The sequence below is a fragment of the Microcaecilia unicolor genome, chromosome 6 (assembly GCF_901765095.1).
Source record: "Microcaecilia unicolor chromosome 6, aMicUni1.1, whole genome shotgun sequence".
NCBI classification, from domain to species: Eukaryota; Metazoa; Chordata; class Amphibia; order Gymnophiona; family Siphonopidae; genus Microcaecilia; species Microcaecilia unicolor.
In genome coordinates, this window is record NC_044036.1 from 310,246,145 (window position 1) to 310,266,184 (window position 20,040).

At 42.5% G+C, this 20,040-nt stretch overlaps 1 protein-coding gene across 1 annotated transcript; it reads right to left on the bottom strand.

Moving 5' to 3' along the window:
• Positions 1 to 5,767: 5,767 nt before the first annotated feature.
• On the bottom strand, positions 5,768 to 16,449 carry LOC115473221 (T-cell antigen CD7-like). The gene is made up of 4 exons (XM_030208000.1): positions 16,365 to 16,449; positions 10,849 to 11,193; positions 6,234 to 6,367; positions 5,768 to 6,145 (listed from the first exon to the last, which is right to left on the bottom strand). The coding sequence occupies exons 1-4, from the start codon at positions 16,426 to 16,428 to the stop codon at positions 6,056 to 6,058; spliced, it is 633 nt and encodes a 210-aa protein (XP_030063860.1). The 5' UTR covers positions 16,429 to 16,449; the 3' UTR covers positions 5,768 to 6,055.
• Positions 16,450 to 20,040: the final 3,591 nt, after the last annotated feature.

The following is a 20,040-nucleotide window of genomic DNA, read 5'->3' on the forward strand; positions in this document are numbered from 1 at the left end:
CTGGAAAAGTCACACAACTGGGGAACAGTATCTCTTACGGTGCCTTCAATATAAATAATTATTTTCCAAATGTCCACCAAAGAACTACCAGGCTTGACGCCATCTAAAGTTTGGGTAGAGAAATCACGAAAATTCACAACAAGTAGCAAAGACAATATTTAAGAACCCAAACCTAAAGATAAGGTTTCCTGTACAGTAGGCAAGGATCTCATGGTCCCTCCATCAAACTGGGACACTTTGGATCCAGGTTGAGAGACCAATGGGTAGGGAGGAGTAATATTCTCTCCTGGACTTAAGGAAAGGCCTGGTTACAGGGAAGAGGCACTAGAAAGATTCAACTCACCTGATTTAATAATAACATGCTTATCCATTGGTCCCTTAAATTTAGGAAAGGAAGTCAAAATATTGGTGATTCAAGCATTCCTTTTCTTCCCAATAATAGGTGAGTAATGACAATTCTACTTCTAAGAGATCTTCTATATAGTATAATTAAGACACTACAGAAGGAATTACATATTGTAATCATACCAGCACCTCCTCTCAACTCCTTGTAGCTCCAAGGAGCTCACAAGGGGTGTGCCCTTTAGGTCTTGTCCCTTTGGGCATGCACCACCTGCTGCACACTGTTAATGTCTCTCTCTTTTGTATGCCCCTCTGGTGACCTCACAGTTGTTCTGGGGTTCTGGCAAGGTAGGCCTCAACAGATGGTAATAGAGTTCCCTCCAGGCTTCCTGTGTCCGGTAAGATCCTCCCTCCCTAACTTGTGAATTTTTAATGTTAGAAATATTATATTGCACATATTTTCTTATATGTTGGATATTGAAAGAAGATATGAGAGATTTAATTGAGGTCTACAAACTCCTGAGTGGTGTAGAACAAGTAGAAGTAAATTGATTTTTTACTTGTTCCAAAAGTACAAAGATTAGGGGACACTCAAGGAAGTTACATAGAAATAATTTTAAAAGAAATAGGAGGAAATATTTTTTCACTCAACAAATAGTTAAGCTCTGGTTAGCGTATCTGGGTTTAAAAAAGGTTTTGACAAATTCCTGGAGGAAAAGTCCATAGTCTGCTATTGAGACAGACCTGGGAAGCAACTGCTTGCCCTGGGATTTGTAGTATGGAGTGTTGCCACGATTTGGGTTTCTGCCAGGTACTTGTGACCTGGTTTGGCCACTGTTTGGAAAACAGGATACTGGGCTAGATGGACCACTGGTCTGACCTAGTATGGTTACTCTTGTATTCTTACAAGTATATGAGAATAATTTTAAAAAATGTTTGTGCCAGCTGAAAACTGGTATAAATTCTGGCATGCAAATTGGGGCACGGATCCACATTATTCTGTAACACTGTGCGCATCTTTTATGAATGCCCCTGACCTACCCATGCCCCTCAAATGGCCATGCCCCCTTATAAAATACAATTTAGGTGCCCATTGTTACAGAAAAGTGCGTAGCCAGATTGGTGCCGATTAAAGTGCTTGTTAGCTCCAATAATTAAATCATAGGAGTTCATTATCTAATTATTTTGGGCACTGATCTGGGATCCGCGCTCAAATCTAATAGACCTCTATAGATAGCAATGGCTCTTTCACCAGCCGAGCGTCAGAATTTGCTTGGGGAAGCAGCTCGTTCCTTCTCTGGTTGGTGAGATCATGTAAGTACAGACTTACAAAGTCTACTAACACGGCTACCACACCTCTCTACTTAAGTACAGACTGAAAAAAATAGTTATGGTTTCAAACAGAAGCCTCTTTATTTACAGAAGAATAATATTTACACAGTTCAGCAAACAGGTACTTTCACAGAGAACGCTTGTTCCATCAAAGCATAGTTACGGGTGAAGCTGTGCCACTTCAACAGTCAAACTCACATTGTTTGTGGATTGTGTTTCAAGATTACAGCATATGCAACATGCCTATATGTGAACGGCATGGTGGCGAGTTACCTACTGCCCTGTTTCTGATGCCATATTTAATCTTGAAGGAATGCAACCTGCAAGGAGTGGCAGGTACAACTGGCTGTCTCGTTAGGCCTGTTTCTGATGAATTTACTGTGTTACTACATCAGTTCAGAGCTAGTGACAGCATTGCGGGCTGAAGACCCTGCCTCTGTGAGCTGAGGGTTGTTTTCCCCAGCTGTTTAGAAATCCCAGAAATCTTAAAAGATTCCATCTTTAGGGCTCTGAGTCTCAATCGGTTCCCAAAACATCAAGGGGATCAATATTCAGAACAATTTAACAGGGCAGGAGAAGCTCCTACCTCATTAAATCACAGTGAGTGGGTCATCCCCAGATTTTCAGCAGCATTTAAGTCATAGCAGGCTAGATTCTATATATGGAAGTCAGAATACTGGCGATTCAAGCTTTCCTTTTCTTCCCAATAATAGGTGAGTAATGACAATTCTACTTCCAAGGAATCAAAGGAGAAAAGGGGGGTCTACTCCTTCCACAGTAACGCAAGCAAACCAACCACAGGGTGGAAGAAAACAAGTCCAAGTGACCAGCCGGAACACAGAAGTAAGAGCTCCAAACAAAGTTTATTGGGACCCTACACAGTCCGTGTTTCGGCAACAGCCTTCTTCAGGGGTCAATAAATCCTCTGCTGGATTGGGAATCACAGAAAAAAAACTGAAGAATTTGCAGCATTATTATACTTGTGCTTTCCTAGCACTTATGGTTGACTTGACGTCCAGCAGAGGATTTATTGACCCCTGAAGAAGGCTGTTGCCGAAACACGGACCGTGTAGGGTCCCAATAAACTTTGTTTGGAGCTCTTACTTCTGTGTTCTGGCTGGTCACTTGAATTCTACTTCCAAGACATTTTCTTAATTAAGACACTACAGAAGGAATTCCATATAGTAATCATACCAGCACCTCCTCTCAACTTCTTGTAGCTCCAAGGAGCTCACAAGGGGTGTGCCCTTTAGGTCATGTCCCTTTGGGCATGAACCACCTGTATATGGTGCCTAATAAATCGGTGCCAACCCCCCTCCCCCTTTAAGCCACACCTAAATTTCAATGTGGTTTATAGAGTAACGCTTAAGCGTTATGGTCATGTGTAATTTTAGGCACCATCATTTGCACCAACAAAAACATAGTGCAAATGCCCATGCCTAAGTTTACTCGTGGAGCACCACTATTCTGTAATTATGTGCATAACTGGAAGCCATACCCCCGATCCAACCCGAAATGCCCATGACTGTCCCCTTTCCTTGTCCCCTTTTTTTGGCCAAGTGTAAATTTTAGGCACTGATCATACGCCTAACTTTACATGCATATCACCCAATGAACTCTACTTAGTGCCAATAATTGCACTAATTGGCTCATTATCCTATTAAATTGCGTGCAAATCAGGATCGTGTTTAAATTTACATGCACAATTTTAGGCGACACTGTTGCTGAAAATCCAGTATGACCACAGTGGCATTAGCCAGATAGTACTGAGGCAGTCTGGGGATAGATTTGGGAGGAACCGGGAGTTATACACACACCGATAGCATTCAGTGCTGGTGTCCAGGGCCGCCGAGAGACTGGGCCGGGCCTGGGGCAGCCCCGCCCCTCCACCCCCACCCCCCGAGATCACTGCCGCCATTCCCCCCTCCATCCGCCATAGGGCTGGGCCCCCTGCATTGAAATCACAGCGCCTCTCACCTCCATGTGAAAGCGCTGCAGGCAGCAACAGATTGCCTCCCGTTCGGGCCTCCTTCCCTCCCTGTGTCCCGCCCTTGCGGAAGTTACATCAGACGAGGGCAGGACACAGGGAGGGTAGGAGGACCGAAAGGAGGCGATCTGCTGCTGCATGCAGCGCTTTCACACGGAGGTGAGAGGTGCTGTGATTTCAATGCAGGGGGCCCGGCCTGGTGGCCAACGGTTCACGATGGAGGGCGGGTGGGACTGCGGCGCCGGGCCCCTCTTGGAGGCCCGGGAAATTTTGTCCCCCCTGCCCCCGCCCTCTCAGCGACCCTGCTGGTGTCCACATAGCTAACTGGGCATATACGACTACACAACTGAATAACTTCCGGTCACCGCCAAACATCTGGAACCGTCCCAGCACTAAATACCTGGCAGCAGTCAGCATTTATTATATTACATTTGACAATTATTACCCGCCATTGTCTCAAGAGTTCATAGCGGTTCACATTAAGAACAGCTGAGCGTTCTTAGGATTCATTACAGAGTGAACATCATTTACTTTGATCCCAAATACAACAATCTTTTTCGACTTGCAAGAACAAATTTCTGAAATGGGAAATTCCTGGAGGAAAAGTCCATAGTCTGCTACTGAGACAGACATGGGAAGCAACTGCTTGCCCTGGGATTTGTAGTATGGAGTGTTGCCACGATTTGGGTTTCTGCCAGGTATTTGTGACCTGGATTGGCCACTGTTTGGAAAACAGGATACCGGGCTAGATGGACCACTGGTCTGACCCAGTATGGTTACTCTTATGTTCTTATGTAAAGTCTTCAAAGACTTGCAAAATTGCTTGTAATTAGTTAAACATCTCAATGTTCTTGGTAGAGAAGTCCACCATCTTGCAGCTTGGTAGGAAAACTATGATGAAAACACTGATCCTAACTTTTACTTACACTCGGAGAGTGGAGAAGTTAAAAAAAAAACCATTTCAAAGAGTCAACAAGATTCCCGACTGGTAGATCAATCAGAGTTGGCGTGTAAACAGAGATTTGGCCATTTGAAATTAAAAATACCAAAGTACAAAGCTTAAATATACCTGAGTCTCAACCGGCACCCAGTGAAGCTTCACATTCAAAGGAGTCACCCTGTCACATTTCGGCATTAAACAAGCTGTTGTGTTTTGTAATGTTTGTAGTATCCTTAAAATAGTCTGTTCAGAGCCCACATAAATACCATTACAATAGTCAATATACACCAAGATTATTGCTTGAACAATTAGTTGGAATGATTCCAGTTCGAAATTGGACACTGACCACTGCTGGCTCAATATTGACTGGCAAATTATTAATCCCAGTTCTGTGTGTGGAGGCTCAGAAGGAGTCCTCCTCACTGGTTTATCTGCATCATGCTTCTAGGGACATAGCTGTAGCACCCAGTGTAGGACCGAGGCTAAAGACTGGAAATTTCCGGAGCGTTGTAGGAGCTAGGTTCAAGAGATTTAGATTTAGCTCACACTTTTCTCAGTAGTTCAAGGCTCCCTCCTTCAGACACCTGCAAGAGATTACACCTAAAGCCTCTAAGGATCTCTCAACTAGTTTTGCAAGGACAGCAGGGAGAGAAATTTGAAACATCAGAGTTTATCCTCCTGAATCCAAATTTTACTCAGAGAAACCATTTGAATATCAACCCCTTATGGAAGGAAATGAGTCCTCTTTATACAGTGGTAATTCTTCACCCAAGTAGATCTTGTCAATATATCAATAACAGTAAAAGGAATCAGAAAAGAACTTCAGCAATTTTAACGTGAACTTACTAACATAGGGGGTTCCTTTACAAAGTGGGTACTGGTGGTAGTTCAAGCTATTTTCTAGCGCAGCGCTAACCCAACGGTAATCGGGCAGTACCACATGCTACCCGGTTACCGCCGGGTTAGAACGGGAGCCAGTACCGCCACCTCAATAGGTGGTGGTAAGTGCTCCCCCTTGCATGGCCATGTGGTAAGAGCAATCTTACTCAATGGCCATGGCTATTTTCAGGCATTTTTACCTGCTGTGGTAAAAAGGGCCACAGCGCATGGCAAAAATGGCCTCCACCGCTAGCACAGGGCTCTTTTTACTAGAGCTTAGTAAAAGTACCCCATCGACTGTAATGATAAGTATTTGTACGAATACAAAAGAGACAGCAAGCATTGTTACTTAGGAAGAAACTGATCCAACCCAGCTTGGTTCTCTTGGCATTCCATACTCAGTTCTTGCAGGCCCTCTATTATATTTTTCGGATTCTCTAGAACCATCTAAATAGCTCAGAATTTCCAAAAGCTTCTGGTCGTATGTGAGAGATAGAGAGAGAGAAGCCCTCTTGAGTTTTGAGGAGCTTTTAGCTTGACCTCTCATCTAGGTGTCCTGTCTACTGACACAAATCCTATCTGTAGTTCTGAAACATTCGGACGCCCTCATAGACAGTGTTCTGCAGGCACTGTGTTTGCTGCCGGGAGACCCAGCTCTTCTTTAGCTGCAAAGGAAAATGGGAAAAAATGGTGAAGGGAGGTCCCATTCAGTCACACAGTGGCGAACAGCTAACAGAAAGTGGAAATACGTACTTTTCCGAAGAGGTAGGTTGCAATGCAGAGTGTCAGAATCAGAAGAAGGACTGATAAGGCAATGACGGTGTCAAATAGACTGGGATCCAGCACAGTTACCGGAGACAGGATAGTGTTCTGAACTGGATATTTTCCTGGAGACAGAAGTAAAGGTTTCCAGAATCAGTATGCAAAGTACACAACAGTAGGAATGTTTTAAATCTAGGGGTGTGCAGCCAGAAAATCTTCAATTTCAGGTCATTTCCTGTGTTGTTTACAGGAATGTTCTTTTTTTTTTAGGGGGGGTGGGGGGTTTGGGCATTTTTTCACTAAGGGAGTAATGTCATCATGTGTTCACATTTTGCAGAATGCACACTTTTCCAAAACCAATCTCCCTCCCTCATTATAGAACTGGACACTGAGGAAGTTCCTTCTGTCTAGCAACCAATGATGACATAGTAAGGGAATATTCCTGTTCTGTCCTCTGACAGCCTCGCACTAGTTTATAATGTGATCCTAAAATGTGTGTAATGCTTTTACTGTTATTCTCATTTCTAAGGACTATCATTGCTGCAGTTCTCACTCTGCAAAGGTACGTGAGCAAGGCATTGTGTGTAATGTAGTTCACAAGCGATGCAACCACACTTGCTTGGCTGTGTAAGAACTGTTACCACTGGTTGTGAGGCTGCCCAGACCTCCTCCTCTCTCTCTCTCTCTCTCTCTCTCTCTCTCTCTCTCTCTCTCTCTCTCTCTGCCAAGCTTGGCTCTTTTGTCTTCCTGCTATCATTTCCTGGTCATTCTCACTATCTCTGTCCTGGGAGGTCCTCTAGCACCTCCCTTGCCACCCGGTGGCAGGCTCTGTCCCCATTGGTCTCTATCTGCTCCTCCCTGAGCCTGTGTGAAGCCTCAACACCCCTTTGTCCCTTCATTCACCATCTTGGCCCAGACAGTCCTGCTGGAACTCCCTGCAACGAACTTGGGTTTTTACCTTGAAAATATCTCCTCCCTAATGAGATATCGCACATTCCAGTCACCCAGCTTTGAACCATTCTGTCTACCTCCAACATCTCTCAGATGAAGAAGTCTCTGTGCCCTGGAGCAGCACTTCTGAACATCTGTCTGTGAGTAAATTATCTGTGATTTATTCAAATAAAAGAGACTTCATAAAAATAATAGAGACTCCAGGTGTGACTGTGTGCCAAGGTTATACTCTAAGATATTGAGATTTTAGGTTAACAAGCCAAGTTCATGAGTTTAAAGTCAAGAACTCTCACAATAGGGGGATTGTTTAAGTTAATATTTCCATGTCGCTGTATTGTATCCTTGAATTCAGATACTTATATATTTGTGGAACCAAAGAAAATGAGGGACTTTCTAATTGCCAAAGAGAGTAATAAAGGAACGACCCAGAATGCCCAATAGAGAGAGACTGAGCTGAGAAAGTCTGGCTGCGGGTTTCTACATGCTTCTGTTCTATTATTTGTTAATTTTGCTAATATAATAATTTTCCTTGTATCTTGCTCCTAAGTTGTGGTCTAAATATTATGCAAAATCTCGTATTCATCTTCCGTACCCTGGTACAGTCAATGGTAATAAGTCATCTAGACTACTGTAATGCACTGTATGCTGGCTGCAAAGAACAGACTATCAAAAAACTCCAAACAGCCCAGAACACTGCCGCCAGACTCATATTTGGAAAAACTAAGTACAAAAGTGCAAAACCCCTAAAGAGAAACTTCACTGGCTCCCACTAAAAGAACGCATTGCGTTCAAGATCTGCACGATTGTACACAAAATCATTCAAGCAGACGCCCCAATCTACATGTTAAACCTCGTGGACCTACCTCCCAGAAACACCACAAAGTCATCCCACAAATTTCTCAATCTGCACTTCCCCAGCTGTAAAGGACTAAAATACAAGCTGATGCACGCCACTACCTCCTCTTACATGAGCACTCAGTTATGGAATGCACTACCAACAGACTTGAAAACAATCAACGAAATAACCAACTTTCGCAAATCTCTGAAGACTACTACTACTACTACTACTATTTAGCATTTCTATAGCGCTACAAGGCATACGCAGCGCTGCACAAACATAGAAGAAAGACAGTCCTTGCTCAAAGAGCTTACAATCTAATAGACAAAAAATAAATAAAGTAAGCAAATCAAATCAATTAATGTGAACGGGAAGGAAGAGAGGAGGGTAGGTGGAGGCGAGTGGTTACAAGTGGTTACGAGTCAAAAGCAATGTTAAAGAGGTGGGCTTTCAGTCTAGATTTAAAGGTGGCCAAGGATGGGGCAAGACGTAGGGGCTCAGGAAGTTTATTCCAGGCGTAGGGTGCAGCGAGACAGAAGGCGCGAAGTCTGGAGTTGGCAGTAGTGGAGAAGGGAACAGATAAGAAGGATTTATCCATGGAGCGGAGTGCACGGGAAGGGGTGTAGGGAAGGACGAGTGTGGAGAGATACTGGGGAGCAGCAGAGTGAATACATTTATAGGTTAGTAGAAGAAGTTTAAACAGGATGCGAAAACGGATAGGGAGCCAGTGAAGGGTCTTGAGGAGAGGGGTAGTATGAGTAAAGCGACCCTGGCGGAAGATGAGACGGGCAGCAGAGTTTTGAACCGACTGGAGATGGGAGAGGTGACTAAGTGGGAGGCCAGCAAGAAGCAGATTGCAGTAGTCTAAACGAGAGGTGACAAGGGTGTGGATGAGGGTTTTGGTAGAGTGCTCAGAAAGAAAGGGGCGGATTTTACGGATGTTGTAAAGAAAGAAATGACAGGTCTTGGCAATCTGCTGGATATGAGCAGAGAAGGAGAGAGAAGAGTCAAAGATGACCCCAAGGTTTCGAGCTGAGGAGACAGGGAGAATGAGAGAGCCATCAACAGAAATAGAAAACGGGGGGCGCGGGGAGGTGGGTTTGGGGGGGAAAATGAGAAGCTCGGTTTTGGTCATATTTGGACATATTTCTTCAATAAAGCCTACAAAGAGAACTTACAGTCCTACTAATCCACTTCACTAACCCACCCAACTATGAAAGTCCACCTCTACACTTACCCGCTTAATACTTTCCTTCTTTCTTCCCTTACTTTATTTTTTTTTTTTTTTTTTGTTACATTTGTACCCCATGCTTTCCCACTCATGGCAGGCTCAATGCGGCAGGCAATGGAGGGTTAAGTGACTTGCCCAGAGTCACAAGGAGCTGCCTGTGCCGGGAATCGAACTCAGTTCCTCAGTTCCCCAGGACCAAAGTCCACCACCCTAACCTTTAGGCCACTCCTTTATCTTTGCACATTATTAATTGTATCTGACACCCTGGAATAACAATGTCATAACAAAACTATGTAAGCCACATTGAGCCTGCAAATAGGTGGGAAAATGTGGGATACAAATGCAAATAAATAAATATAAGATTAGTGATATTACTTTTTCTAAAATATCTTACATTTATGTAATAGATGAATGTAAAGTTTAAATGCAAATAAAAAAAAAAAAAAAACAAGCCTCAAGAGTCTGAACAATTTCCGACTGATATTCAAAGTGAGTTAACTAGTCAGGATCGGTCACTGACCAGTTAACTTGCTTGTTCATAACTATCCAGTCATTTTTAACTGGTTATCCTCATTGAAAATGACCGGTTAGCGCCGAACTTCAAGTCAGCTATATCAGGGGTGTTCCAGAGGCATAGCCTGGGTAGGTCCCAATATTCAGACCTAACCAGCCAGGTTTAGCACAAGTATAGGACCGTATTAATAGCTGTCCTATTTTTATGCACTAACCCATGGCAGGTTAAGTCTGAATATTAACTTAACCAGTCATGCGCAAGCCGCTTTGAAACAAAATGGATATTCAAAGCCAAAGCGCGTACAGGACTCGACATTGAATATCTAGTTTAGCGTCACATTAGGACAAGGAAGTGCTGTCCACCATCAGCAGAATATCGGCCGGACTGTTGTTTTCCTTAGAAAAGCCACTGGGTGTCACTGAAGGTACCCTTGAAGCAGGATCCCATGGTCTCTGCAGTCACATGGTGTCAAAATCATCAGACATTCCACACCTGCTTTGTCATGAGAAATCTCACCATTTTACATTTGGCTTAATGATCCCTGCCCCTAGACCTTGCCTTTTGCTTGAAATTCATGTGAATACCTTCTTGAGAACAGGGGTGTTGCCAGACCTCGTGGTGGGAGGGGGCCAGAGCCTGAGGTGGAGGGAGCACATTTTGGTTTGCTGCCCTGCCACCACCTCACCCCCCCCCCCCCCCATAGCTGCAGCAAATACCTTGGCTGGCGGGGGTCCCCAACCCCCACCAGCTGAAGCGCTGTCCAGCACTGGTCTCTGGTGCTGCCGTGTTGCCTGCCCTGCTCTGTCTTTCTCTCACATCCTGCACACTCCTTTTAGTGAAATTGAACATGCTCAGTTTCACTAAAAGGAGCATGCCAGACTTGAGGGGAAGACAGAGCAGGGCAGGCAACACGGCAGTGCCAGAGACCGGAGCTGGACAACGCTTCAACTGGCGGGGGTTGGAGACCCTCATCAGCAAACCCAGGGGCCCACAGGAAATTTAGGGGGGGGGCCAGGCCCCCGTGGCCCCACATAGCTATGCCACTGCTTGAGAAACCAAAGGGAACGTTTACCTGTTACAATCACCAGGGTGCCTGTCCCAGTTAGAGGCAGAGCTGAAGGGTTCGGCACGCTGCCCTCACACAGGTACAGGTCTGTGTCATTCCCTCTCAGGTGATACAGTGTTACCATGAAGTTATTCATTGCTCCAGAAACCTTGATGCGCTCAACATAGTCTCTTTCTATGGACACTCGTCCCTCTTTTGAAATGTAGGCAATGTTCTTGTTAAAGCGTCTTTTGAAAAAGACGCCTAGTGGAGACTCTCCAGTAGTAAAGGAGCAGGTTATATTGAGTGAGCTTCCTTCTCGAACTGAGACTGTGTGTGGTAACTGCTGGACCGAGATCCTTTCTTGTGCATCTAAAGAGAAATCATCAGAACTCATGAAAGGTATTATCAAACATATGCTGGTTAAAGGCAGAAACTCAGCAGAAAGAGAGGGTTCAAAAGTACACACAATATAATAGCAAAAACAAAGCAGAAAAAGGCCTCCAGAACTGGAACAGTGGGACAGTCTTTATTAGAAATGACCAAAGTTTGGATTTTTCCAGATGTCACTAAATCTACCCAACAAAGAAGGAAGATTTTCCTGGAAATGAAACAGAGAACTTTGACAATGGGTGAAACTTTTTTTTTTGGCCTATCCTTGGAAATGCATTGTCCGTATAGGTTCAACAAAATATGTTTTTTTCTCTCCAGACCAATTAAAATCTTTTCTAGATTTAAAACAATTGAAGTAAAAGAATAGAAACTGGGAGTAGCACAAGCCTTGTTTAATGTGATTGTAATGTTTTTTTCTTTTTGATAATCTTCTCTAATACGTACGCGCCCTCCCCCCCCCCCCCCCCCCCCCCCCTTAATAGTGGTCTGAGGAAGCAGGTTTTTTTTTTGATTCATGATGTAGTAAGGGAAGATTCCGATATACTTCTTCTAAGTTTGTTACTATTGCTGTATTTCTGTTGGCAAATTTATTTTTGAAAATTGTCAATGTTTGAAAATCATAAATTATATTAAAAAAAAAAAAAGAAATGACCCGACACAGGCCGTGTTTCGGCGCTCACCAGCACCTGCCTCAGGAGTCGAGATGACATAAGTGCATAAGTATTGCCATACTGGGAAAGACCAAAGGTCCATCGAGCCCAGCATCCTGTTTCCAACAGTGGCCAATCCAGGTCACAAATACCTGGCAAGATCCCAAAAAAGTAGAGAACATTCTATACTGCTTATCCCAGAAATAGTGGATTTTCCCCAAGTCCATTTAATAACGGTCTATGGACTTTTCCTTTAGGAAGCCGTCCAAACCTTTTTTAAACTCCACTAAGCTAACTGCCTTTACCACATTCTCTGGCAACGAATTCCAGAGTTTAATTACATGTTGAGTGAAGAAAGATTTTCTCCGATTCATTTTAAATTTACCCGCAACAAGACTTTTAAGAAGCTTCCAGCACGATACACTGAGGACTGCAGGACAGTTTTTCAGATTGTAAGCTCTTTGAGCAGGGACTGTCTTTCTTCTATGTTTGTGCAGCGCTGCGTATGCCTTGTAGCGCTATAGAAATGCTAAATAGTAGTAGTAGTAGCAATACCAGATATCTGTTTGGAACAGTAACATTTATAAGAGATTTTCATCTCAACCCCTGAGGCAGCAGGCAGGCACTGGTGAGCGCCAAAACACAGCCCGTGTCGGGTCATTTCTAATAAAGACTGTACCACTGTTCCAGTTCTGGAGGCCTTTGTGTGCTTTGTTTTTGCTAAGGCAGCAACTCAACATGCCTATATAATCTTCAGAAAATAAAATGTTAGGAAGGCGCAAAATAAGAAAACATGGAAAGAGAACAAAAATAAGACTTTTGTAATAGAATTAATACTAGCAAATCCAAACCCAAGGGACCATTTTATCAAAGCATTGTTTCGCACTTACCGCATGTTAACAGCTATAATGAATTCCTAAGGATTGGGCCAATGACACTGAAAATTTGATAAGGTCCTTCATGAAAGACTACAGAGGAAATTAGAGGGACATGGGATTGGAGATAGTGCCTTACTGTGGATTAAAAACTGGTTGAAAGATAGGAAACAGAGAGTAGGACTAAAAGGTCAATATTCGCAATGGAGAAGGGTAGTTACCGGGGTCCCTCAGGGATCGGTGCTGGAACCTCTGCTTTTTAACATATTCATAAATGACCTAGAGATGGGGATAACTAGTGAGGTAATCAAATTTGCTGATGACACAAAGTTATTCAAAGTAGTCAAATCGCAGGAAGATTATGAAAAACTACAAGAGGACCTTACGAGACTGGGAGACTGGGCGTCTAAATGGCAGATGACGTTTAATGTGAACAAGTGCAAAGTGATGCATGTGGGAAAGAGGAACCCAAACTATAACTACATCATGAAAGGTTCAGCGTTGGGAGTCACGGACCGAGAAAGGGTTCTAGGTGTCGTCGTTGATGATACGTTGAAAACTTCTGCTCAATGTGCTGCTGTAGCTAGGAAAGCAAATAGAATGTTGGGTATCATTAGGAAAGGGATGGAAAACAGAAATAAGGATATTATTCTGCCGTTGTATCGCTCCATGGTGCAACCACACCTCGAAAATTGTGTTCAATTCTGGTCGCCGCACCTCAAAAAAGACATAGTGGAATTGGAAAAGGTGCAGAGAAGGGCGACAAAGATGATACAGGGGATGGGACGGCTTCCCTATCAGGATAGGCTGAAGAGGCTGGGGCTCTTCAGCTTGGAGAAAAGGCGGCTGAGGGGAGATATGATAGAGGTCTATAAAATAATGAGTGGAATGGAACGGGTCGATGTGGAGCGTCTGTTTAAGCTTTCCAAAAATACTAGGACAAGGGGGCATGCGATGAAGCTGCAGTGTGGTAAATTTAAAATGAATCAGAGGAAATTTTTCTTCACTCAACGCCTAGTTAAACTCTGGAATTTGCTACAGGAAAAGATGGTATATGCGGTTAACTTAGTGGACTTCAAAAAAGGGTTGGACAGCTTCCTGGAGGAAAAAGCCATAGAATGTTATTGAATGGACGAGGAAATACAGTATTTCTAGGATGGGTGGGACAAATTGCTTGTTCTTTTGGCTGCTGTCGGTGACAGGGTGCTGGGCTCGATGGACCCTTGGTCTGTCCCAGCATGGCGATGCTTATATACTTAATAAAGTCAATACATATTTGATGTAAAAATGGAAAATAAAGAGAATATTAGATTGAGATGATCTTAGTACTCTAGTTGGGACATTTGGAAATAAATATCGACTAAGAGAGAGTGGTACACCTCAGTGATGAATTTTATGAATTAACGTGTCTGTGCTGGGACCGCTGCTTTTTAACATATTTATAAATGCTCTAGAGATGAGAATAACTAGTGAGGAAATTAAATTTGCTGATAACACAAAGGGCTTCTTTTACAATGCTGCGGTACTGATCCCCCCCCCCCCCCCCCCCCCCCGCAGCAAATGCAACAAAGCCCATAGGAATGGAATGGGCTTTGTTGCATTTGCCCGTGTGGGAATCAGTACCACGGCTTTTTTAAAGGAGCCCAGTTGTTAAATCGCAAGAGGATTGTGAAAGATTGGAAGAGGACCTTACGAGACTCAGAGACTGGGCATCCAAATTGCAGATGAGGTTTAATGTGAGCAGGTGCAAAGTGATGCATGTGGGAAAGAGGAACCCAAATTATAGCTACGTAATGCAAGGTTCCACATCAGGAGTCACCGACCAGGAAAGGGATCTAGGTGTCATCGTTGATGATACGTTGAAACCCAGATGTTTCAAAGTATCATCAACCCAGACCCAAGGTGGGTTGCCAGGAGAGCGGCCGCTTTCCCAAATGGACTTCCGACAGCACCGGTGCCTATTTTTCATTTGATTTGTTACATTTAAAATATGCGCCAGCGCAGTCAGCAATCCGCTCTCCACTCCCCCGCCCCCTCAACCTGGCTATGCTTCTTTTGAAACCTTCTGCTCAGTGTGCAGCGGTGGTTAAGAAAGCAAATAGAATTTTAGGAATTATCAGGAAAGGAATGGAAAATCAAAATGAGAATGTTATAATGCTTTTGTATTGCTCCATGATGTGACCACATCTCAAATACTGTGTGCAATTCTGGTCATCACATCTCAAAAAAGATATAGTGGAATTAGAAAAGGTACAGAGAAGGGCAACAAAAATGATGAAGGGGATGGGATGACTTCCCTATGAGGAAAAGCTAAAGGGCATAGGACTCTTCAGCTTGGAGAAGAGATGGCTGAGAGGAGATATGATAGAGGTCTATAAAATACTGAGTGAAGTGGAATGGGTAGATGTGAGTTGTTTGTTTACTGTTTCCAAAAATACCAGGACTAGGGGGTATGCAATGAAGCTACTAAGTAGCAAATTTAAAACAAATCAGAGAAAATATTTTTCACTCAACATGTAATTATATTCTGGAATATGTTGCCAGGGAATATGGTAAAAGCAGTTAGCTTAGCAGGGTTTAAAAAAAAATCCATAAGCCATTAGTAAGATGGACTTGGGAAAATCCACTGCTTATTTCTAGGATAAGCAGCATAAAATCTGTTTTACTGTTCTGGGATCTTGCCAGGCACTTGTGACCTGGATTGGCCACTTTTGGAAACAGGATGCTGGGTTTGGTGGACCTTCAGTCTGTCCCAGTATGGCAACACTTATGTTTTTAATTTTGTAAATAATCTGATAAGTCATGGGATAGCAGTGGAATGGTTAGACAATTTTTCAGCCTGCCACTATCCCCCCTCATTCCAAAACAGAGTTACTTAAAATTTACGTGACAACTGTGTATGTAAATTTATTGATTACTGTCATCCAGATGAGTAGGTGTGCATTTACCTGTGTAAATGGCAGCATCTTGCCTAATTGCTATTCTGTAAGTATGTGCTTAAATGGTATAGTGGGTAAATGGTAGAGGGGTATTCTTAGGGGAGAAGAATGGGCAGGCCATAAGCATGGCCAGCATTTACATGGGCAACTTACAAAATACTATTAGATATGTCAATGCCATCTTTCGGCAAAATCGTTTACGCAAGCCCGTCGTAAAAGTTTGCGCTTTCCAGTCAAATAAATATGTATTTTTTGACCCAGCTCAGTTAACAGTATTTCTAGCTTCAAGGCAAAATAGGGGTCTTTAAAATTTCAACTTCCCTTTAATTGAAATAATAACACTGTGAAATGTTATCCTGCTATCATTCTGATGCTCTATTTCTGATCATTTTTGTTATGAATATATATTCCATTTCTTTACATCCTGCTCCAATATGAGGACCTGAGCAAGAAATTTCATTTTTCTTTTTCTTATGTTTGTATTCTTCTAAAAATGTGGAGAAACGTATTGCTTTTCAAAACAAGCATTGCTTGATTATAAATGTAAAATTGTTATAAATAAATAATTAAAAGTTTGCGCTTTCATTTTGGTGCATCGATATGGGTTTATACCACCATTCTATAGCAACTGAAAATCTAGGGATAACTGTATAACTTCCTTTTAAAACTGACCCCTCCATACTCACCGCAATTGTAGGATACACACAGGAGGACAGCAAGTAGTGAAAGCAATGGATAAACTGGACACATCTTTTTTTCTCCTGATTCTCTTCCTTCTGCAGTCTCGCACCTGTTAAATTCCAAACATTGTGTGTGAAACATCAAAATTAGTTTATTCTTACTGTGTTAAGGAGTTATTTCAGCTGCCTACCTTATTGGGGGGGGGGGAGGGGAAATTGCCCATGAGAAGAATTAAGCAAACAAGCCTGAAAAGGAAATAATCTACATCAGCTCTTTGTTCACAGAACACGAGAAATAACCTTTTGCGTCTATTTATTTGAGAATCACTCTCATTCATTTCATTAAGGGTAAGTTGTGTGTCATTAAAACATGTCTTAAGAACATGGCAAGCAAGCAAACAGGTTCACTTGACTGCCTTGTCACTAAAGCATCTTACTGTCGGAGTGAGATTTGAAGAATGAAAATGAAACTTATAGAAAACTGACAAGAGGAGAGAACACAACAATTTCTGAGCCAGGACTGAGGAGGAAAAAAAATCTAATTATGTATGAAAAATATCTCCACTGGCAAAAACATTATATCATATTTTAAACTTTCACAATGAAGTTTTCTTCAGTTCCAGGGCACTCTATAAAAACCCAAGCATACCAAGGAATGATGATTTGTAACCTCCTTAAACTGCCTCTCACTTCCGCACACTCAGGAAACAAACCTAGTCCTCTGGTCTCCTCGGCAAGTTGTCTGAGCAAAGTCCAGCTCCTGCTTCAATCACTTTGAAAAGCCAACGTACACAAGATTCAGACGTAAACAAGAAAAGCCATAAAATGCCTCCCTGTCAGTACCACTGATATTTAGGCCTACGGGCCTAGCCAAAGCTTTCTTTGGAGGTTGTGGTGGTCTCTTTTCTCCTTCATACTCCAGCCTTAGCGCTTGTGTAGGTAATAATATACGTCAGCTCAATGGCTGTAGCACAATTTATAATGTCTTGAATATGGTGGTACTGTGACGAACAGTTTTATGATACTTTAATAATTAACCATCTTCCAACTGTACAGTAGGATCAATCTGTATGCCTGTCATGTGATTTTAACTGCAACAGTCTTTTCCCTGTACTTCAATCTGTAAAACACCTGGGAATAGTGATTGTGGGCACTAGATCCAAGTCTGGTTTTCAAAGGAGACAAACTATGCTTTGTGAGCCCTCCCGGGACAGAGAAATATCCAGAGTACCTGAATGTAACTAACCTTGAACTACTACTGAAAAAGGTGTGAGGAAAATCTAAATAAATAATCATAATATGCAAATTAGTCCCATTATTTATTTTGGCATTTCTTGATCTATAAAGTTCTGAACAACAAAAACCCTAGATGATAGCAATGAGGTTGAAAATCCCTCTGTGCTGGGACCGCTGCTTTTTAACATATTTATAAATGACCTAGAGATGGGAGTAACTACTGAGGTAATTAAATTTGCTGATGACACAAAGTTATTCAAAGTTGTTAAATCGTGGGAGGATTGTGAAAAATTACAAGAGGACCTTACAAGACTGGGAGACTGGGTGTCTAAATGGCAGATGACGTTTAATGTGAGCAAGTGCAAAGTGATGCATGTGGGAAAGAGGAACCTGAATTATAGCTATGTCATGCAAGGTTCCATGCTAGGAGTCATGGACCAAGAAAGGGATCTAGGTGTCGTCGTTGATGATACGTTGAAACCTTCTGCTCAGTGTGCTGCTTCGGCTAAGAAAGCAAATAGAATGTTAGGTATTATTAGGAAAGGAATGGAAAACAAAAATGAGGATGTTATAATGCCTGTGTATCACTCCATGGTGCGACCGCACCCCAAATATTGTGTTCAATTCTGATCGCCGCATCTCAAAAAAGATATAGTGGAATTAGAAAAGGTGCAGAGAAGGGTGATGAAAATGATAAAGGGGATGGGATGACTTCCCTACGAGGAAAGGCTAAAGCGGCTAGGGCTCTTCAGCTTGGAGAAAAGGCGACTGAGGGGAGATATGATAGAGGTCTATAAAATAATGAGTGGAGTTGAACAGGTAGATGTGAAGCGTCTGTTCACACTTTCCAAAAATACTAGGACTAGGGGGCATGCGATGAAGCTACAATGTAGTAAATTTAAAACGAATCGGAGAAAAGTTTTCTTCACTCAACTTGTAATTAAACTCTGGAATTCGTTGCCAGAGAATGTGGTAAAGGCATTTAGCTTAGCAGAGTTTTAAAAAGGTTTGGACGGCTTCCTAAAGGAAAAGTCCATAGACCATTATTAAATGGACTTGGGGAAAATTCACTATTTCTGGGATAAGCAGTATAAAATGTTTTGTACATTTTGGGGATCTTGCCAGGTATTTGTGACCTGGATTGGCCACTGTTGGAAACAGGATGCTGGACTCAATGGACGTTTGGTCTTTCCCACTATGGCAATACTTATGTACTTATGAGGTAATGGTGGGTTAAGTGACTTGCCCCAAATGACATGGAGCCACAGTGGGATTTGAACCTCTCTTCCCTGTTTCTCAGCTGATTGCTCTAATCATTTGGCTACTTCTCACTCCAGGAAATACTTTTCAGCCTTCCCTACTGACAGATCATCATTAAGGGCCAACACTGCCACAGAATCAAATGGCCAGCATAAGGACACTGTAAAAGAAATGCTAAGTCATGAAGTACTTGAAGGAATAATATGAACAGTAAGTGCTGAGTCACATGAAGCACTTTAAGGATCACTGTGAAAGATAAGTGTTGATTGACATGAAGTACCTAAAGGGTCATTAGCCCCAGGATATTTTTCTCTTGGAAATGGGTTGTGGACCTTGGCTAGAACTGAGTTTAGGGCAGGAAGGTACTGGTCTGGAGGGAGAAAGTTGTTACTCTGAGCGGATTTCTCAATTGCAGGCATTACATGCAGACAGAGAAAAACCATAAAGAATGTTCTAGTGAATGTAAAATTCTCTTAGTTATCCCTTCATGCTGTAGAAAGAAAGAACAATGATAAAGCATAGGAAAACCATTTTTATTAGACCATTTTCAAGTTGCAAAATCATAGTTCAGCAGCAGAGGGCGCTGGCACACCTCTCAAGTGTGAAGTCAGTATAAGTGATACTTGTTCATTGGACTAGGCATATTTTTGTCTTTAGACAGTGTCACGTCAAGCAATTTATTATTGCACTGCAGCTTGAAGCTCACCATAATGATTTCAGAGATGGCTGGGTTCACATCATTTCATCTTATTCCTTCCACTTTCTGCACAAAAGTGTAATATGAAGGACAGCAAGGGGATGGAAATGAAACGCTGGGAGGAATCTGCAAGGACCAGCAGCTGCACCATGTTACAATCAGAAACAGCAAAATAACATTGGGATTAATCTGCATGGAGAGACAGTTGTAACCCTAAAAACAATAGACTTACAGTACAAGAAAGCATTGGGGGGGGGGGGGGAGTGGGGAAGGAGAAAACCTATACAGAGTAGCACACAGTAGCGCAATAAGGAATAGATTCAGTAAATGGTGCCCAAAATTAAGTGCCGGAAAGATTTGAACTTAGCCAGTATTTTGCAAAGGATACTTTGCATGGAATAACCTTCACAGAATACTGACTTAGTGAGTATCTTGAGCCTATCTTTAGGTAGGTTAGTTTAGTTTTAGTTATTTTATGATTTATTTATT